The following is a 22,686-nucleotide window of genomic DNA, read 5'->3' on the forward strand; positions in this document are numbered from 1 at the left end:
CCTCACTCAACCAAGCCTGGGGCAGCCCAGCAGGTCCCAGCAGGATCTCAGTGACCCTGGCACGCTCTCTGTCCCTCACTCCAGCTCATCACCCAGTGGACATGGATTAAAAGACTCCTGGAGCCTGGCAAAGTTTCTTACTGCTGGCAGGGGAAGCTGCAGTGCACTGTGCACCACTTCAGCTTTGACTTCCCTGGATGTTTTTCCAATAGAACTCTGGACTGGGCAATGTGGGATTAAGAGGACACTGCTTAATCTCTAGCAGCAGATGTGACTCAGAGGCAGAGTGGTGATGCTGGGGAATTTTACAGCCTAAAGAAACATCTTCCTCTCCTGCTGCTTGCTCATGGAGCACAAGTGAATTCCCAAAGGATCACAAAGACAGTAACTAAGAAACAAGCTAGTGCCATCTCTGACAAGGGGAACAGACAACAGCAAGAAGGAGACAGAAGAATCGATTGCAGGGATGTAAGTTGGGGTGGAAAAAATCAGTCAGGATGAGCTACAGATGAACTGTGCTTTTCTTAAAACCTCAAAAACATATCAAGTTACTCCAGTCTGTGTATTAGTAAAATCCCCATTAAAATTAAGGGGACAATAGCATATATAATATCAGTTCCCTTTATTTAGAGGCTTAATGACCAAGACACTGTAAAGATTCTAATAGATTTAATTGTACAGTATTTCTATATACTGTAATTTATTTTTTTTTCCTATAGAAATTAACATCTCGAGGAAAAATTGCTTATATGGGGTCCGTGGCTCCCACTGCCCACCCTGGACAAGTTGGCTTGGTACAGAGAATTGGTCCTTTCTGGTCTGGGCTTCTTGGTAAAACAAGAGCAACAGGAAGACAAACCTTTTCCCCTTGTCAGAGAGAGAGCTGCCCTCCAGGAATGCAGGCTACACAGGCACCTTCCCTGCACCAGCAAATGGTTTCCCAAATCACAGCTCACCAAGCCCACCCCAGACCCTTCGGGACGATGGGCTCCTGCTCTGGAGTCATTCAGCAAAGCTCTTGGTGATCTCCCCTGCAGAGTTGGCACCCTCACTTCCCTTCACGTACAGAATATTGCAACAATTTTCCAGAGAGGGAACAGGGAATGGGAAATGCTGGAACTATGATCATCTATTCTGTTGTCCAACAGCTGCCATTTCTTATTTCTAGCAAATTAAGCATTGCCTTGCCCTGAGCTTCACGTTATTCAAGCTGCCAGACTCCAGCCTTCAGCATGGCCCATCCTTTTCCATGACATGGATTTAGCATGGATATTTGGAGCAGTGGAAACAAGGCAAACATGAACCACACAGCAGAGTATGAGAAATGCACAGGAGGTGTGAATCAGAGCTGCAGATGACACCAGAGCTTTCTAGGCTGTGGTCTCTTTTCCAGCACAGCACCAGCAGGAAAAGGTGCAACTCCCCCACGGCAGAGGAAAGAGGAAATGTCCTTTCTGTAAGAATGATTATCAAGCCTGTCCATTAAGCGGATAAAGCTACCTTGGGGAATTATTTTAACCCTCTGTGGCTGAATTGAGATCTGTGCTGAAGGTACAATATAGTGTTGACAACCAGAAACCAACGTCCAATGCTGAGGGACCGGCCCGCTGCTCCTGCCTAATCTTTATGCTTCTTACGAGGAAAAAAATCCGTGGTTTGTAAAGCAGGATTTTTGGCAGAGCCTCAGGAAATCTGCCAGCCTCGCTAGCGGGTTAATTGTACCTAAAGACTGAGGCTTTGACTTGCATCCCAGTTAATCCCCCCGGAGCTCCCGGAGCTGGAAGCACGTATTCTTCTGATGCCCACGGGAGACTATTATGATATCCCCTGCTAACTGGGAGGGATGTGAATCCGAGCAGAAAGTCCTTGCTCAAGTGGGGCTCCTCCCGACATTCCCTGCATTTCAGAGAGAGGGTACGAACAAATGAAGAGACGCGTCCGGATCCCATCGCTCCCAGTGCCACCAGAGGGCACAGAAGAACAAAGGGAAACGAGCCCGGACATCGCACCGAGCTCTCCCCCGCGCCTCCTCGCCCAGCACCTTCCCCAGCACCGCAGGGCCCCAGGAAAGCCGAAGACACCCCCTTGGCAGAGCTCGGTGCAGTCCTTCCTCCCCCTGGGCCAGCTCCGCGTCCCCAGCGCCAGCCTGGCCGTGCAGCAGGAGCCCTGGCGGCGCGGTGGCAGCATCTCCTCCTCACGGAGGTGTAAAACCGCCCTGCCTGACACCAACCTTGCCCTTCGGCCCCTCCGCAGCTTTATCATTTGATATCAAAGTGCCGAGTTGCGATAAGCAGCGTGAGGAGCTGTCGGCACACAACAAAAGGTGTGCAGAGCGTGGCCACAGAACAGCCCGTGGAACCTCTGCGGCCTTAGTGCTACAGGACCGCGCTGGAGAAAGGGGCTCAGGCAAATCATGTGTTTTAGTGGCATTATATGGAATTAATCAGTATCCTTACACCTACCCAAGCCATGAGTTTTAGTGATTCTTAGAAGTTTCAGACAGTGAAAAGCACATGGAAAAAATTCCTTATGCAAAGAAGGATATTACTTCTAATTTTTTATATAGTATCCCAGTGCATTAACCTGTAGTATAAGCATACTCCAGGTGGCAGAAAACACAGAGCACACAAATAACAATATTTGAAAAAGACAATACAAGGTCCAAGAAAAGTGGGATGGGATATAACTTTGTGAAAATCTTATGGTTTATTTATCTATCAAATTTATTCTAAGACTGTTAATAATTTTCTAAAATGTCTCAACATAAAATATATCTAACAGTAACAATACAGAAAAATGTAAAAATTATAATCTTTCTGAAACCTCTGAAAGCTCATCATCAACCCATAACGAGGAAAACTTGATTTTCCTCATACTTTGCAATTAGGAAATGGAAGAAGACCTTCAATTACACTCACATTACCAATAAACATGTGCACTATACCAGAAATCCTGCAGCTCCCCTCTCGTCTAGAAGGGTTTTTGAAGGTGTCAAAGGGTTGCAACACCCCCACACATCTTGTACCTACACTTATGAGAACATCTGAAGAAATATATAATTACATCAAACCTCCAAAACATGTTGGTATTAATATATATTTTTAGGTAAAGGCACTACACTTGAATGTAATTTTGAACTAAGGTATATTGTGACACTAAAGCATCACAACTACCATAAACTATTTAGGATTTTGATCACTCCAAAATAAAGAGCTCATTTCTAGTCTGGATGAGATAAAGCAGTAGATGCTTATTGCAGTGTTGACTATGAGGAGTTTTTATGAAACAGATGTTCTGCTTGATTTTCTCACATGGACAATTCATCTTTAAATCCACCTGTAGACAGAGGCTTTGAGATGCCTGTGGCTACAAGGACACATCACTTCGATTTCACTTTCATGTCCTGATGTCATGGAAATACATTCTCTTGAGAGGTTGTATTTTTGTTGTAATGTTCATTCAAAGCAGATTTATTGCTGTTTATATCTGGACATGAACATTACTGTTTTAACCAAAATTGTCCCAGTTTAACTAAGATTTTTTAAAAGAGCTTGCATGTTTTAGGCAACAGACAAACTTAAAGACAGCTCAAACAGGAAGTTCAGCTCTAAAAATAGAACTGGTTCTACTTCCAAAATGGCAAGTCAGCGGACATGCTAAACATAAGCGAGTGTTATAATATTTCATTTTAACTTCTAGGAGAAAAAAAAAAGGCATAATAAGAGAGCATCAAATGCCTCCTTTTTATTTATTTTATTACACAGAAACCCTAATCATGGTTCAAAGCTCACTCACCTGGCACTTCTGATGCACAAAGTCTCAGTGGAAACTTATGGCAGAGGTGGAAGGCTACATCCACCACAGCTTAGTCCAGCACTGGTTAGTGCTGAGAGCTAAACAAGCACCAAAAAATATAGAAATAATAAATATATATATATATTCCTCAACCTTTCTGCGAGGGAGAAAGACAGTGTGAGTTTTCTGCTGGTTCAACGTCCTGAACCACTTCACTACAAGAAAGAGGAAAGCCTGTGCCAGCACACAGGAGGGGATGAGAGAGCAATGCCAGAAGTGAGGAGAGAAGGAAGAGAATGAGCAGGATGCCAATTTAGAGTTGCTTAATTGGTATGGCAAAAAATCCAAATTGTTGGATGCAATAGGGAATACAAGGAACAGAGACACTTCCCCATGTCACATAACAGGCAGCAGCAGCAAGACTAGAGGCCAGTTTAGATGACAAAGAGATGGTCTGGCACCAGAGCCTGGTACTGGTGTTAGAGGAGAAGTTTTTATTTTCAGTCTATCAAGAACACTGGGTAAGTTTTAACCTCTGTCTGCCCTAGGTCCTGGTTTCATGATACAAACTGTTCACCAATACTCAAGAAACTGATGAGGCTTAAGTAATTTTTTTAAAGCGGGGTCAGCTCCCTGCCTGCTTCCCAGCACAGTTCCCCAAACATCAGGGGAAGGATGTGCAGCCAGCACTGGCACTGTGGGAAATCCCACGGTGACACCAACCACAGCCCCAGCTCCCTCCTGCTATTACACACTGCAGCTTTTCTTCTTAAACAATAAGCTGTTTAAGAGGCACAAAACCAGTGAGTGTTAAATGAAGCAACATCGTCTGAACGTCTGCAATACAACACTTTAATAGACAGAGATTTCCACTTTATTCATGCACTTCTCTACCTTAACACTGGTGGATGCCTAAGTCCCAAAGGGTTCCTTCAGAGCTGCTACAAACCACTTCAATTTTCAATAAATTAGAGCCCTCAGACTGTAGGAAAATCACTAATGGAACCTTCACTTGAAAAAAATCCATTCAGAAACTTCGCTCTCTAGTTACTAATTTTAATTCTGCCCAGGAGAGAACACAGTGCAGCTCCACAACTTTGTCATTCTTCCCAGCCCTGAGCTAACATGGAGGAGGTCAGAAATCACATTAGGCTGTCTGATTGACATATGGGACTGCTGGTATCCCATAAAAAGGGATCGATTCCATGGAAACCAAAAAAAAAAACCTACCTGTGGAGTCCTACTGGTACTGTTTACAGCAAAGTGTGTCTATCTCTCCCTCACTAATGGTTCATGGTTGGCAAGAGTATCCTAAGAGCACTTGCTTGAGTCTGGAAGGATTTATCTGCACTTCCTCACAAACTTAAATGGAATTAGGGAGTAAAACAAATTCTGTACAGAACAGCAGCCTCCTCAAGGAAAGAGGGATACAGAGAAAACAGGAGAGGTCGCTCAAGGGAAAAGAAAGAAAAAAAGTATAAAGACAAAAGGATGAGCTAATAAACCTCCAGTGCTGTATTTTGGAAAGAGAAACCTGCTAGAAAGAATTGGAATCAATCATTTCAGTGAAATAGCACATTATATATATTATATTATATACAGATATTATTTTTATTGTCCAGATGTTTCCTCTTTGAAGTACTCAAGCTTTAAAAGAAATGCAGGAGCTAGGAGTCTGCCCGGCTCATACCAACAGTACTTATAAACCCCTTTGTTGACAGACCATTGGTTTGACTCCATCTGAGCTTACAGACACTGGGAAATTATAATTTTCAGTGGTAATATTTATTTGCTGATTTTAGGCCTGACTTAGCACATTTCCCAGTTTAGAGCATGAAGCATGTTGACAGGCCCAATAGCATGACTGTGAGCAATTTGGAACTTGACTCGATGATGAACAAAGCATTTTTTTAAAATAGTGTGAGTTTTTAAAACAAGCTTTGGTCACAAAACAAGATGACAGAGGAAACAATTTATTTTTATGGACTGGATCTCAAACACATGCTTCTGAATAACATCTGAGACAAATCAGTGGGGCCCTGATGAAAGCTGCTTTCTGATTCTCCACTTTTTCCCTTGAAAAGTAGGCAGGTACATAACCCAGCTCCCTGAAAACACAGGTTTTGGGTTTTAGCCTCAGATCAATGGGAATAGCAGTGACATGTAATTATTTTACAGTCACTTGTGAGGAACATCCAAGTTCAGCCTCCTGCAGGGAGCCATCCTTATCTCCTGCTTCAAGGTGCTCTTGGATCCCCTGCTCCGGGTCTCCTGAGGGTCTGAGTCCCTTCATGAACTCAGAGTGTGACCTGCAGGCTTCAGAGGCTGAGGTACTCTCAGTGAGAATTCTTACAGCCTGAGGAACATGTTCACAAGTTGGCATAAAACTACACAGACATTTGCCTTCCAAACTATGGATATTTAATTAACTCAGCTTTCTTAATACGCCAACAGTCCCACTTAGATGAAAAGAAAAAAATCAGAACCCAGAGAGCAGGCCAGGCACAGATCACACAGTCAGGCACAAAAGCCCCATGAGAAATGAGGAGAAATCTTACAATGAATGGAAATATTTCATCAAGTACCTCCCCTCCCATGAGATCAGTGATGACTCCTCTCCCCTAGAAGAGCCAGGTCCAGTGTGTTTTGAGAAATGCATTATTTGGGTCCCAGGAGCAGAGCACAGACCTCGCTGCTACCTCCTTGTCCCTCCACACGAGGCTCCTGGAGACACAGCAGTTAATGACTCCTGACTCAGCTCTTCTGCTCTTCCCAAAGGGGCATTCCCATTCACAGGACAAATTCCCACACCAGGGGAGAACCATACATCTTAATCAAGACTTAGATGCAAGTCTGGGGGCAGACTTTTGCACTTCTTTTGAGCAGCCAGTTTAATTTTGGGAAGTGCTCCTTACAACAGAGCCTCTCTAATGAGCCTCCCTCCTCTCAGTCTCCAATTTCACAACTTCCTTGAAACAAATGGAGCATTGCTCTATAGAAAAAGCAACACTGGGTCCCTATTCAGCAGAAATGATGGAAAGTTTTCTGAGCTGCAGTGTGTGGCTGCTTTGTCCTTCTTTTGTATCTACACAGCTAATTTTCTTTCACAGGATGGAGAACTGTACATTGATTAAGACAAAATTTCCCCTACTTGCCCACAGACCACACTATGAGCCTCTCGACTTGCTTTGTAGTTGGATGTGAATTCAACCATGATACAATTTTCAGAACAGATCAATTTGAGAGGAGCAGCAAACATGCAGGAGGAATGAACCAAAAAATCACTAGGCAGCAGCTACTCAGGTACACTTCTCTGATTTGCTTTCAGCTTTTTTGAGTAGCTGCTAACAAAAAGCTGAATATTTGCACAGCCAGCTCGGGGACCATTGTGCTGTCACACCACAAGAAATGTATGCTAATGTAAAAGGAGTGCTTCACACTGTCCCTGCCCTCCCTCCTGCCTTTACCCACCTGACCTGCAGTCACCACCAGCACCACAATTTTCTCTTCCATGGAAACACGGCTTACGATTCTTGATTCAGTGCTGAATGAAATTTATATATGTGTATGTGCATACATCTATAAATGTGTGTACAGTTTTTAATAGATCTATAAAACACTTTATAAAGCTAGAATAATTATTACCTACAATGTTTATATCTCTTTCTGTTCCTTTTTCAATATCACCTGCTTCCAGAAGCGTAGATTAGGGGGGTTCTCATCTCTTTGTGAAGTACCTGGCATGCATATTCTCATTTTAGCTGGAATTCCTGGGGACTACAGCAGTGTGTGTATTTAAGAGAACAACAATGGCTGGATGAAAAATGTAGAGCCTCACATAACTTATGACTGTTAGGTACATTTGATGGGCAGTAATCCTTTCTGTCCCAACTGAATTTAAATTATTTACATCAGTCTGCTGGCATTAACTAGTCAGGGAACTTGTTCCTCCCCACCACAGTCTCTGCACAAAGAGGCCACGGCTTGCTATATTCACTACATCATTTACAGTTTACAGGAAAACTAGAAACTGGGACTTCCCAAATTCTGATTTTAGCAGATCATTTTACTTTTCAGCCTGGTTCCCACCTGGGAAAACAAGGCCACATGTTTTACTGTGTACTACTACACTGCAGAATTGCAGTTCCTCCTAGAATGAGCTAAATGTTGCAACACCAAACTTCACAAACCCTGCTTAGGGCTCTCCTCTGAGAAAAGAAAAAATCTAAACAGCCAGGGAAATACTCCTTTGCAGGTCTAATTTCATCCACTGATGTTAATGAAAGCTCAGATCCTCACTTCAGTGCACTCTGATACACTTAGTGAATAAACCATGAGCAGATGTGTAACAGCACACAGCATCTCCTCCAGAAGCTGTCAGCAGCATGAGGGAAGGCTGACCTGAACTTGCAGTACCAACCCCCCCCACTTATAGGACTTTTCCCTTGAAAACATCAGGGACATAATGATGTAATTTATTCTATTATCTTGCTTCACTGACACCATGATTATAAACTCATAGTTGAGGCACAGACCTTCACACATATTCCTTTAAACAGTCAATTTGCAACTGAAATTTTTGGCTCAGCTCCTATTCTTTTGGTGTTTCTAATGAGAAGGCAAATCCTACCAATAATCAAGTATTTCTTCAGCGACTCCCACCAAAGAAAGCAACAGGATATGTAGAGCCTTGGTTTTCCTTTCACCCTTTGTCTTGAGATCAAAGCCTGCTGCCAGATCTTTAGGGATTTGACAGAATCACAGGAATCAAATATTGAAATGATCTATTAGGTTTCTTCTTGTGCATCATCTCCTTGGGCAGATGAAGACTGGTCTTTACAACAGTTACTGGAGCTTGCTTATGTTTGCTCTTTACTGCTGTACCTCAATGCACAAATTGTATCACAATTAAAAGCTTTGCTGCTTTCAACTTTTCTTGGATTCTTTCTACAAGATGAAAACACCAAAGCCTTTCAATGCAGTTTGTGAGCACAGCAACCAAACACTTCCTATGCTTGTGAGCATCAGGGCCCAGTCCAGTCTACAGCATCAGATTTTAACAGCAAATTGCATGACTGATGACACATCCTCCACTGCTCCTACACTTAGTTTTTTTTTTAATTCTATAAATAAACCCGTAGTGAGTTAGTTAAATGAAATCAATCAGTGAGTTGATGTCAGTTGTTAGACCACCCCATGAATAGTCTAAGTCCTGTACGTGCACTGTTCCCACTGATACAATGCCTGGCTGGGCACGGTGAATTCCATAGGACAATGCTGCTGATCCCACAGAAGTGACCGCTGTGGTCACAACTTTAACCTCTTCAGCCCAGAGATCACAATAACCCAAAGTCTCTTTTCTTTCCTACAATCCTCAGCATGTTTGAAATTTCCCCTTTTGCCACTTGCTGGGATTGCAAGCTCTGCTTTGGGGGTGCACAACAAATACCTACCCTGGCACACAAAGCTACAGCAGCCCAGAGAGGGAGGATGTGATGCACATCACAGACCCAGCACCACTTTCATTCATTTAGTTTTTTATTTACTTTAGTTAGGTGCAAGTGTAAAAGCTGGGATTCAATAGCCTTAGACTATGTAAGTCTATGTAAGTCTGGCAAGCAAACTGAAAATAGGTTAGCTAAACATTAGAAATAAAAGCAAATACATCCAGACTGGTCACTACTGTTTAGAGAGAAACACTGTGCTCAGGCAGGGCCTGCACACCTACCCAGGGAGACAAAGGAAATGCAGAGTCACAGAAAAACAGATATTCCTCTAAATTCGACCAGTGGTGACCCAAGAAAACCTCAAAAAAACCCCAATAAAAAGAAGTAATCAGAGAAAGAGCAAGGAGCTCAGAGTGATAGACTGAGCAGTAACCTTTCTCCTTGCTCAGCCCTAGGCAAGGGATTCCCCTTGTTCTGCAGAGAATTTGGCATAACACTCTCACACAGGTACTTATGTGCAGAGAGTGGAGCTGACAGTCTGGGAAAACACACTTTGGCTTTTCTGCCCATCTATGGCAGGCACCCCTGCAGAAATAACACCAAAGTTTTTGTGCAGATGTGGCAGATGTTTAAGGACACTCTAAGAGGGCAAATGACCCTCAATCAGATTTAAAATCAGCTTATGAAGTGATGCCAGTGACATTCTGCCCTTAAGAATTAGCAGTCAAATCTACCTTATGCAATGAAATTACAAAGTTTAAGAGTTATTAAATTACAACAGAGCTTTACATCTTTCAAGAGTTGTCTCAAGTTCCTGAGCAGGCCAGGAATTCCTTTCTACTTCTCCATTTGTATTCTTGGCTCACAGCCATTTCAGAGATGAGACATTTTCAACTACTGAAATGAATCCATCAGCTCAGGTTTTACAGAGCATCCAGGATATAGTTCAAATGGAGGTGGGAGTGTGGTTATAGCTATGGGATGGGTCTGTAAGGCAAAAGCTACTGTAGGGTAGAGTGCTTCGTGCACACACATTACACATGGGTGCACAATCAGGCACTCGTGTCAAAAACAGGAGATCATGAACAGCACCAAACTAAATTACAGCTGTTTGCTGCATTTTTTTAGCTAGGAAAACAGAAAAATCCATCAAGCAATGGCAATGTTTCTTTGGAAGTCTGACAAAAGATTAAAAAATAGACACCTAAGCTCAAGTAAACAAAAACAACAATCTCATCCTTTTAAAATTCTCCTTATTATTTCCACAGAACAGAGTTTTCAAATGGAGATTTAAAAGCTTGTTATTATTTCCCTGTAACTTTTAGGTTCTCCTCTGTGAAGATGGTACAGGACTCAGGTTAGAAATAGAAAGTAAGATTTCAGGAAAGCTTGGGACCAAAGGCTCACTAACTTCCCATGGAATTTATGTGCTTTGGAAAAAGCCAGCAACACGTCCTTAAAGGGTTCTGCAACAAATATGCTTCCCCTGATCCAAAGCAGAAAGAAAAGAAAAGAAAAGAAAAGAAAAGAAAAGAAAAGAAAAGAAAAGAAAAGAAAAGAAAAGAAAAGAAAAGAAAAGAAAAGAAAAGAAAAGAAAAGAAAAGAAAAGAAAAGAAAAGAAAAGAAAAGAAAAGAAAAGAAAAGAAAAGAACCAGCAAACTATGATGATGAGCACTTAAAAAGCCAACAAGTTTATACAGAACACAACATTTTTCAGACTGTGCTCTCTTTCTATTGACTCCCACACACAATCAGATGCATTGTGAGTTATGATCATTCCATTTCATTCACCAAAGATCCTTCCCTCCCCAGGTTCAGCAAGGGATTGAATAAGTTTTAAAAATACCATGCGTTGGAAATGCAAACCTGGAGGTTCAGAAAGATTTGAGGGATCTGCTAAAAAAATGAAGATTTTTTTTTTTTATCCCCCAATGACAGGAGATGTTGATAAAACAAGGCTTTTTATGTCCTTTATTTGAACATTGGATAGGGAGTGTAGCACATGTAACCTAAAACTAGAAAAAAATGTCATCAATGATATACTATAAGAAGATGCTCACTTGTGTTTCCAGAAATAATGAGTAGATAATTTTAAAATTTGGCATGGAGACAGGAATTCCCCCATGTGCTCTCAGTGTCAATGTGGCTGTTCCACCCAGCACAAGTTCCACAGCGAGAAAAACAATTTGCCACAGGATCTGTGGTTTTTCAGATGCAACTTACAGTCCATTTCCCAAATATTTTAGGGCTTTTGAATCAAAGTTTCCACCTGTGATGCCAAAAGTCGTCAACTGTATTATAAAAAGGGGAGGTGACAATGTTCTGGACCACATTATGGGCTCAGCACAATGACTCCAAAGGGAGTTTGCCCAAACATGATATAAAAGGACCCATGATGTGGTATCTGGCCAACAGCAGGTACAGGGATTACTGATCCAGCTGTGAGCAGGCACGCTCTTACATTAAACTTAATGTCAAAGTTAATTACAAATGTTATTTCTGCTCCATTGTTTCATAAATGCAATTTTATTTATAAATATCCTCCCGCTTTGCTGGTCATGTACACAGGAATCTCCACCCCCTAATACTTCAAAGGACATCAATCTTGAGGAAATTCAACTCCCACACTTTGACTGTTATACAGGAAAAACACTGTTGTTATGCAACACTACACTGTTCCAAAACATCTCAACGTCAGACCCTCAGCTCCAGCAGCCTCAGAGACAGAAATGGCAGTTTATCAGCCATGGAGCACGCTCACAGAAAACTGCAACAGGGTCCAGATAATGACAGGGTTTATGCACAAGGCTCCTCCACAGCAAAAGGGTTTTTTTCTGTACCTGCAAATGTGCACATGCAGGTATTTAGGAAATCCGTACATTTTAGGAGTTGATTTTCTATTTTAATGATGACTGACCACCAAATAGCACTTCCCACACTACTTCCCAAACATTTTCTACCAGATATTTGGGGCTTTTTCCCTGAGCTTATAAATGGTCATAAATTAAGCAACATTGCTGAGTTGTTTGTGAGGGAAGGTTATCAGAGATAACCCCTCTCTCACTGATAACCCCAAGTGAGCAGAAATGAGGTACGAGTTCCTCTGCTTTGTTTTTCTTAGCTACATCTTTTCCAGACTTGATATTCCTATTGACTTTAAAACTCAAAGAGTAATTTTTTTAAAAAATGGTCTTTCAGAGCATTTGAGCTAATTTTAAAGATTAACTGGTGCCACAAGACAGGTAAATAAACCCAGTAAATTCTAGCTAGCAGGAATGCAGTTAAAAATCTCCAAGAAGGTCTGCAGCCAACATATCCAACCTCCAGCTTGCTCCACAGCGACTTCATGGAGTACAGGATCACTATTCAGTAACAATTTCAGATAACAAGAAATAACACACCCATCTGCAGTAAAAACAGATTTCGAAGAAACATACAGTATAATCTCCTACTCAAAATGTAGCTTTTCTTAGAGTTAAAAAACATTTGTTTGCAAAGATTGCTAGGAAGCATTTGATGACAGTCACCACTTCTCTGGTTTGTGTCTCCTCAAAAGCCAGGCAGTTTGCAAGGCTTTGTGCTCAGCCTCTCTTCACAACCTTCCCTCAAAGCCCCGACCTGGCCTGACACTGATAAATACTGTGGGGAGAACACAGGCAAAGGTGATACAGCTCCAGTCACACCTTTTACAAACAGATGCTCTGCAACAGATTTAAAAAAAAAAAATAGGAACTCAAACAATAGAGCTGCTGCTTTCCAGGATCACAAAAGTGTTTGTAGGACACCTGGTAAGAGCAAAACCATTCCCTCCCTTCCAAATGGCCAATTATCCAGCATGAGATCGGAGTCCGGTCAGCACAACTACTAATTAGGGTTCTCCCAGCCTTTTTAATTTACAAATTGCTTCTCCATGCCTTCTCCCAGATTCTGAGAGTTATCACAAATGTCTACAAACACAACTGGACAAGTATTTGAAAGCAATTCTGTTCTGTATAGAGTTAATCCAGTGCATTCAAAATAACTCACCCACTAATAGCTTCACATCTCTGACGGTGAAATCTGGGTCAGGCATTCTGTAATTAGCAAAGAAAGCAATGTTAAATACTGTCAAGATTAAGTATGGGTACACTCTCGTTACCATAATAAAGGAGAAATAAATGTATAGTGCTCTTTGTCCCTAGTGCAGGAGGTGGAATCAAGCAAGGCCTCTCTGAAGTGTGGACAGTGCAAGTTTCAATGACACACATGACATCTTTGCATTGGCAAGTGTACAACATTTTCTCTACTCACAATGAAAGAGAAGAGTTGACTGTTAGACCACTTTTTATCAGCACCAGAGTGGGAGAGAAAAGAAGGGGCTGCGATTGATTTCAATAAAATCCTAAATCTTTATAGCTTGTGAAGCAACTTGTGGTGGTTTGCAACTCATGGTGCCTCATGCCTGTTCCCCAAGGTGAGCATTATCACAATTGTCAAACTGATGCACAGAACACTAAAACAACCTGCTCAAAGCCACATCATCACAGGTTGGAATCATGGCTTGGAAATAAAATATATATTAAATAATAATAATAATTAAAAACCCTTTTGTTTTAATGACTGTTCCAAACCTCCTCGTCTGGCAGAAGACATCCCGGCTCTATTTGGTGGGTTGGGAAATTGTTCAAATCAATTTGGGCTAATTCAGAGCTAAATTAAATGGTAGCATAATTGGTTCAGGGATGTTGATGCATTTACAGGATCACTTCTAACACAGGCGATGTTTTAGGGCATAACGTAATTAGAGAGTAGCCTGGTCCAGCAAGTGAGTGAGTTCTACATGTCAGGGAGAGAGTAAAATTCTGCAGCACAGAAACTGGATGGAAAAAGAAAACAAAAACAGTAGTGAGGTTTTAAGGATGATTGACTTCATTTTACTGGCAATATTTCACACTTCACATTGCACAAAAGCTGACTAAGGAATTGTAATGAAAAACAGCCCAGTGGGACCTGCCAGCTCAGTGCTCTGCCTCTCTTGTACTACCCCAGATTGAAGATAAACAATTTTCTTCCGGACTTTTGACATTATTTAGTTGAAAATTAGAACAATCCAGCCCACGGGCAAACATGCAGAACAATAATTTTTACTATTAGGAAAACATTGAAAGGTAAAGTTAAAAACTGCATTTACTGGCATGCATGTATCTTGAGAACTACTTGCCAAATTCTCCTTGTTCACTTTCTTTTACCCTTATCACCTTCCTCTGGTGGGATGCAGAGGCTGGACAGTATCTTTTGTTAGTTCTCTGCCAACCCTCACATCTTTGCATTTGGCTGTGAGGCCCTCACAGCTTTGGAATTCACTCCCTCTCCGGAATGAAACAGCCTGAATCTACTGACCTTCAGGGTTCATTCAGAGCTCATCTTTTCTTTCCAAGCACTAGAAAGTCAGAAGTAGGGGAAACAGGAACCATTTGTGGGCAACAAGAACATGCCAGACTTGTCTGCAAATGACACAGCTTGCTTGTATTTGGTATCAGAAACGTCCAATAATTAGGCAATCTTTTTCATTTTTGTATAAATCAAAACAAAAATCAACCACAAAGACAGAGAACAACCTTAGCCCAGATGGATATGAGCCATTCCATTCTTTCTGAGAGCTTCAGCAGCAGTCAAAAATAAACATTACTGAAACTTGAAGAATACAGTCCTTTCAAACAAATAAATATATTTAGCTCTTTGGAGAGTACACCTGACAGATTCTTGATCTTTTTTCTTTGCAGTCTAAGGATGTATGATACATTAAAAAAAAAAAAGAGTACACTAAGTGAAAAAAATCAAGCCTGAAAACAGCAAGTTTCAATAACTCATTTTGTAGTTAGGTAGTCTTGGGAAGTCCAGGTTTAAATCCAACCCTTTCTGCTGCCACGGATGACCATACTTCAGCTGCAGCCCCACCAGCATAACTGCCACACTCCCTCTTACACAATTAGGGCTGGTTTGCTACAAAACTATGATAGCAAAAAATCCAAAAGCAACTGTTTTCTTGAATGTCACCAGTCATTTGATTTTCTGTTTATAAATCCAGAATAACAGCAATGCAAGAACTGCACAGAAATGTTTTTCCCTTGATGTTATGCACTTTTCAGACAAATGCATCCTGTGTAAAACCACCATGAATGATGCTAAAGACTTCAAATATCAAATAAGGTGGTGAAGAATAGTACAGCAGGGTAACTTAACTGCAAAATATGACTGACTACATTGTAGATGTTCAGCAGTCTGTAACAAACAAATTGTGTTGCTAGTTTCCTCAACCAGAAGAGAAATGCAAACACCTCAGCCTGCACTGTGTGCATTTTAGCAAATGTTTAAAGATTGGCTAGAGAACCTATTCAAATCCTAATGAGGATGAGCTCTGGCCAGCACAGGTATCTGATTTACCAGGAAACAATGCCAGATGACTACTGTTCAGATAAGAGATAACACCTCTACAAAAAGCATTCTCTCTCTGAGTTACAATACTGGAAACAGTCCTCCAAGAAAAACAGCTTCTCCTCTGTTAAGAGATCACAGGAGAGCTTTGCTGCATTCAGACATACAAGTAGCAGCTCATGATGGTCAGAAGTATAGAGGAAAGCAATTTCCAGAGTTTCATTGTAAGAATTTTTCATCATTCCTCTCATTCCTTGCCATTTCAGAGTACCTCCAAGCACAGTAGCCAAACTGTTCAGCTCTGTACATCTGCCAGGCACAGACATGCAGGCTGACTGCTGACAAGCAGAAGTGGAAGCTTGTATCAGCAGATACTCAAAACGTCAGAAGTAAAACACCCATCTTATATCATGTATTTTGTAGACCACCGTATCTCAAAAGTGACCCTATGTATATCTGGATCACCCTATCCACCACATCATGGTGTTCACAGCCTCCTGTGATCTAAGGCCTAGGAATGTTTGTGTCTGCAGGATGAGCTCCCATTTCCACACTTCATTCTGGAGCAGGAGCTGAACCGGTACCGTTGGGGCAGCACGAGCTGAAACATCTTCCCAGCTTTCTTCTTCAACTGAGGGGAATTTCGTGAGAACCTCCTCAAACATAGGAGGAGGATCTGGCTGCTGGGAAGGTGCTGCAGTATCTCTGGATGCTAAACTCTCTCCAAACTCACTGAACAGCTCATGCCTTCTTCTTCAGGAAGAAATTCTTGAAGCTTTTACCACTTGCCCCTTAGGAGCAGAAGTTTAAAACCAATGTATACAGAGAGCACCTACTGAGCACTTCTTGTTCAGAGTTCAGCATATAAAACTACTCCACCAGAAGCATCACAGCAGCTCCTGTTTGCTCTTATAGTAAAAGGACACATGGTTGTCAAATACCTCAAACTCTGCTTCATCTCTTTCTCTCTTTAAATTATACTGGGGTGGCTTGAGTCCTTTTAATTGATTACTGGAACTCCTTGGTCCCCTAAACTGGGAGGTGTTCCACAGCTGGAAACTGAGGTGGAACTCAGCAAAGCAATGATGCTTTCAAAAAAATATTTTTCTTTCTTTCAGCAATAGTTAGTTACATGGTCCTAATTTCCAAAAGTATCAATCTAAGTATTCATCTAAACTAGGAATTAAATACTGATAAAGTTAATGCTTTTAATACTTCTCTTTTAGACACTGTCACTTTCACAAAGTTGCAGGATTCTCTTATCAAAATACCAAATCCTTTATACTGTGTATTAACAAAATGCAACCACAAAAAGGCTCCAGTAATCCCATATTTAACTAGACATTATTAAATATTTACAAAGCTGTAACATTCTGAAGAGACACAATTATAATGGAAAATGACAGGCATCATTAGAATTCCATCAGCAATGAAGGAAAGAATTGAGAAGTCAAAAATTGGATAGAGTTTGTTCTGTCATTACAGTGTGGATTGAGTACAGAAACCTTTGGATTTCATTTCTAACTTTCACTGGTGACTTATTTTTGACTGTGTAGTACCATACTGTATGCACTTAACTTTTATAGACTGCATTATCTGCTTGTTTATAAGCAGAAAATAATCATTCTTCCTCTCAAGGGTGCTGACAGTCTTACTGATTGCAATCCATTTTGAGATCATAAAAAGAAATATCAGATACAAGTAGAAAGCATAATGGTTATTTTATAAAAGTATTTATTAATCACCAAAATTTGGTTGTAACTTACTTAATTCCCAGTCCATCCTTATTTCTGAAGATGAGAGGGACTCTGAGAGCTTCTCTTTGCACGTACTCAAAAGTAAAATCTGTGAAAATGAATAAGAACAACATCCAAAAGCAATTACAATGGTGTTGGCACATCACATTACATTTTCTCAGACTCTCCCCATTTCCCTTTTCTCACTAAAGAACTCCCTATCACCTAAAGAGAAATAGAAAGAGAATGCATATTTTAGATCCAAACCGGAAACCCAATGACAGACAATGCTCTCCCAGCTGCTCTCTATTTTTCCTGTTCACTGATGCACATAAAATAGAAGCCAGTCAGTTTGTCAATTAAGGTCTGTGTTGAAACACCCAGGCTGTAATGAAATACCAAATTAACAGTTAAAAGATAATCCTGACCAAATACTACAAATCAGTCTGGTACTTTTTGGGCAAATGTAGAGTTTAAAATCTATGTGTAAGTTTAGATATTCTAAGTTACACATTTCTACTTAGATAAATACATGCTTTCTTGTGACTATTATCTTGTTCTACCAGAGAGCCCTGATTCTATGAACAAATAATTCTTTTTATGTGGGGGTTATTGTTAGTTTCAACAGAGCAACTTTTCTTTCAATTAATCAGCAATGTAACTCCAGGAGCTGATAGATTTTATACAGTGAAGATCTGTCTGTGAAAAATGAGTTGTGAGGAGTCACAGCATAATACACCATCAAAGTGAAAATTAAACAAAAATTTGTCATGATAACACTGGCCAGAATTACCTCGTTGCTCCTCTCTGAGGATTACACAGGACTGGCCTTTCCTGGGGATTTCTCTATGCATGGTCTGACACAATAGCAGTGATTTGGGGATTAGAGAGGAAGTTACAAGGCAGCGATTTGGGTGAGCCATGGCTACAAAACCCCACGCTCAGTTTGGAGCCTTTTGCCACAGAGAGCAGAGGAATTCCTGCAGCAGCCATGGGCTGTTTCTATGGCTCTGCTATTCCCCAATTTTTCAGGAAAAAATTACTTTTATAAAGTGTCCATACACTGCCTTGAAATGGAAAGCATTGCTTGACTTTTCAGCACTACAAAATGCCCTGCACTGCCAAACCCAGCACTCACTCCCTGCAGTTTATTCAGGTACACAGGAGCAGTTTAACTGCAAGATTCATCCAGCTGTCCACACTGCCTGGGCCAGCACAAGCACCTCAGCCTGAGCTTCTATTCCTGATGTTTCTGTACTCTAAAACCCACACTGAAAGTAAGAGGGAACCCAGAGGCCAAGCTCCCATGCCTGCACATTTTTACAACTTCTGCTTTGCTGTATTCAGCTAGTAATTATGACAAGTAGGTATATAATGTTCCTACTTAAGAGTTACCAAATCAGAACACCCCAATTATCCATTTACAGAAACAGAAAACTACAGAAACTTTATTGCCACTAGTCTCAAAGTAAGTGTAATGAACACTCCATTTAACTAAGGTTACCAAGTAAACATTTCTGTGCTAAAGAAGTCATCCTTCCCCATAGGCATCCCCATTAAAGCTACTGCCTTTCGGTAAGCAAATAAATAAACCATAGAGACTTTTTACAGACACTGATCCAAGTCAGAAAGTCAACAAACATCAGGAGTAATACTGGTGGGAGAAGCAGAGCCTTGCAGACTAGAGAACAAGTAGCTATGACAAACTGCATTCAAACCAAAAATCACACCACTGCAAGAGAAGATATTAAAAATAAAAACAAGGACATGTGAAAGAAAAATAATATAATGCTCAACTAATTCCATGTGTTCATACAAATTGTTTTATTCTTTCATACTACTGTCATTGTTTTCAATGACAGATTCAATTCAACTCTTAGGTTTACAGAGAAAAAAAGTAAACCAATGGTAAAAATAAAACCAGAGCAAATAGCAAGGCAGATCCTTTCTTCCTAATGCCTCAACAAAGCATTTAAATCCCTTGTGGGGTTGAACAAAGCCAACACAGACCACAACAAAATAACAAAAGACACTCATTTATTTTCCAGTTCCCTAGAAAGAAGAGAGCTGCCCAAAGATTTTGGAGCCGCCAAGCCACGGAAGATGTGGATTGTACTATCCTTAGCATGGAGCACTGGCAAGCACTGGGGTGTTTGAAAGCTGAGGGTAGAATGCAATCATTTTCTGGAAAATTAATTAACGTTTTCCAGCTAAAAAATAGTTGGTTGTGTTTTGTTTGGAGGAAGAGGGGTCAGGGTTGAGTTTATCTCCTAAACAAACACCTTCCTAAGTAAGATAGGTATTTAATTTCTACACCACACATCAACTTTTCTAAAAGGAGCTTAGAATGCTCATGCAAAACTAAGCCTAGGGGAGAAAAGGAAATTTTCTAAACTCAATTAGTGGCTCCACACAGTTAAAGTAATTTCAGGAGGATTACAGCCAAAACTTCTCTTTCTTGAGAAAGCCATCCTAAACAGGCTTCCTCAGTCAGGCCGAGTTTTAGTGATAGCCATCTGGGATTAGGGATCCGTGTCAACAGCACAGCGGTAAATAAAGGTGACCTGCAACCCCCCGGCCCGTTTGATTCCCGGGCAAACCTCTCCCGTTTCCCTTCCTGCCAGGCAGCGTGCGGCAGAGCTGGGCTGTCTGGCTCTGCTTGCCGCTCCGGAATTCGAGTCACCTAAGCAAAGCAAGTAACTTTGGGGAGGGGAGCGCTGTAATTTAATATATGATAGACACACAAAGAAGTTATTGACTTTAAAGTCTCCGAGCCTGGCGAACAGGCTCATCAGTCGCACCGTTTCGCAAAAGGGGTCCTGGATTCAAGAGGGGGCGGAGGGGGAGCAGGAATCACCTCTGGCTAAGTGGGGGCTGGGCTTTCGGCCTCTCCCGTGCCAGGACCTAATTCCTGACCAGCCCGGTGCTGGACTGGGGTCACGGTGGCGGGGCGCGGCGGGGGGAGCTCTGGGCGCTGCCATGGATCACCGCGTTCACCCTAGCACCGAGCCGGGGCAAAAGCCGCTCTCCGGGTGCGGTGGGGGGACGGGCCGGGGCAGCCCCCACGGGGCGGGACGGGCTGCAGGGCCCCACCAGCAGCCGCCCTCCGGCTCCCCTGGGCCGGCGGCGTCACCGGATCCCCGGACAGGGGCGCGGGCGCGAAATCTGAAGCCGGAGCGGAGCCGCACGTGGAGGCGGCGGCGAACGCGGCCGGACAGCCCCCGGCCCGGCAGTGTTACCTTTGCCGTCCATGGCATGCACGAAATCCCCGTGGTACATTTTACTCTTTAATTTTTCTTCCAAATTGAAACTCCTGATGCTGACAATTTCTTCCACGTCCGAGAGGTCCTCGTTCTCATCGTACCGTCTTCGGCCGATGCAGCGCTAAAAAAAGACACAAAAAACAAAATAAAACACATTGTCCGAAAAAGAAAAAATCGAGTAAAGCACATGGATCATGCACAACGGTTTGATAAACACATTCTAGGAGAAATAATTAAAATGGTAAGGCACAAACTGAACAAAACCTGAACCCAAAACAAGCTCCAACTCCGCTGCATGCACCTTTTCCATCCCGTGACACGGAACTCGGCAGGAATAACAGGTGCTTGGCTTCAGGAAAACTCAAACTTGGGCTGCTGAGCAGGAGCTGGCGCTGGAAGGCGAGCGGGGGAACACGTAACTCGCCGACAATTCACAAGCTACAGCACCAATGCGTTTTGCAATCCCGTAAAAGCCCGTGAACGGCGGTCAACGCTCGTTAACGACCGGGTCATTATTATTATTATTATTATTATTATTATTATTATTATTATTATTATCGTTGTTGTTGTTGTTGTTGTTGTCGTTGTACGTGAACACGAGCTAATTCCCCAGGGAAGGGAAAGGGGGCGAATCTTCGCATCTGATGCCCAGCATCCAGGTTTCGGTATTTACATAATCCGAGTGTTTCCATAGTCACACCGGAAGCGGCGATTTAAAAACCAGATCGCTTTATGTAACGCCGCGATGGATGCGCAGCCCCCGCGCACTCCCCCCGCCGCCCCGCACGCTCTACAGCGCCGAAAGCGCGGGGGTCCGCGGCCGAGGGGCAGCAACGAGTTCAATGCCGGGGGATGTAGGGTAGGCCCGGCGGAGGCCGGTGCCGCTGCCCCGGGGAAGCTGCGGCGGGCGCGGAGAGAAGGGGCTGGAGGCGGCGGGGACCGGCCGCGCACAAGGTAGGTCCCCGGAGGAGCGGAGGGAGCCCGGTGCACCGGTTGCCGCCGGCGGCTCTGCCCCTCTCCCTGCAGCTCTCGCCCTGCGAACCCGCCCCGCAGCCCCGCGGACACGCGCGGTGGATCAGCGCAAACCCGCACGCACCGGAAAAAATAATGATCCATGATCGTCCCACCCTGCCCGTCCCTCGGTTCCATTCCGCCCCTTCCCCGCTGCCTCAGCCGCGCTCCTGCAAACTAAGTCGCTCCGCTGCCTACGTCCCACATGCATTTCTCCCTTTGCAAACAATTAAGCAATATCAATTAAAAGGCACGAATAGGAAAGAGACCGAAGCCAGCTACACACCAATCTTCTTCCAGAGTCTTTCTTTGCCTCCATTTTTTTGGAGAGTTTCATCACTTATTTGTCAACAGTTCCTGTCCTGCATATTTGGCCCAAATGGGGAGGAGGCAAAACAAAAGCCATCCAGGGCTCGCTAAAGTTTTGCAATTTTGCACCAGGACTTTTTTTTTTTTTGGGGGGGGGGGGGAGAAAGGGGGAGGGAAGGGGAGGGGGGCGGCGGCGATGCCTTTTGCAAAGTCCTAAGGAACCATGTTCAGGCGCTGCGTGCGGAGCGGGGCGCAGGCGTCGCAGTGCCCGGAACGTAAACAGCGGCGGGGCCGGGGGGTGGCGGGGGGGCGGACCGGGGACACGGCGCGGTACCGGCGCTGCGCTGGCCGGGGCGGGCGGGGTTGATGTCCGGGGGTACGGCACGGGACCGGCGCTGGGCTGCCCGGGATGGGGGGCTGGGTGGGATACCGGGGCGGTACCGGCGCTGTGCTGCTCGGGATGGGGAGGGTCGCTGGGGTGCCGGGACGGTACCGGCGGTGGGCTGGCCGGGATGGGAGGCTGGGTGGGATACCGGAGCGGTACCGGCTCTGCGCTGGCCGGGGTACCGGGGCGGTACCGGCCCTGTGGTGGCCGCCGGCCCCGCCGTGCGGTGTTCGGTCACGAGTGCGCGGCACGCAGGCGCTGAGCGGCAGCGGGGGGACGGGGACGGGGCCCCACAAAGGCGCGGACGGTCCCTGGGTTGGTACCGC

At 43.4% G+C, this 22,686-nt stretch overlaps 1 protein-coding gene across 1 annotated transcript in view; it reads right to left on the minus strand.

The window, feature by feature from the left end:
- Positions 1-21,985, minus strand: part of KDM2B (lysine demethylase 2B) — a 105,199-nt gene extending 83,214 nt beyond the window's left edge. The window contains exons 1-4 of the mRNA XM_062504372.1: positions 21,953-21,985; positions 20,632-20,776; positions 17,423-17,501; positions 13,269-13,315 (exon numbers count right to left, since the gene is read on the minus strand). Of these exons, the coding sequence (XP_062360356.1) occupies positions 13,269-13,315; positions 17,423-17,501; positions 20,632-20,776; positions 21,953-21,985 (304 nt within the window). The remainder of the gene's footprint in view (positions 1-13,268; positions 13,316-17,422; positions 17,502-20,631; positions 20,777-21,952) is intronic.
- Between the last annotated feature and the right edge of the window lie 701 nt (positions 21,986-22,686).

The sequence above is a fragment of the Cinclus cinclus genome, chromosome 17, assembly GCF_963662255.1.
Source record: "Cinclus cinclus chromosome 17, bCinCin1.1, whole genome shotgun sequence".
Taxonomy (NCBI): domain Eukaryota; kingdom Metazoa; phylum Chordata; class Aves; order Passeriformes; family Cinclidae; genus Cinclus; species Cinclus cinclus.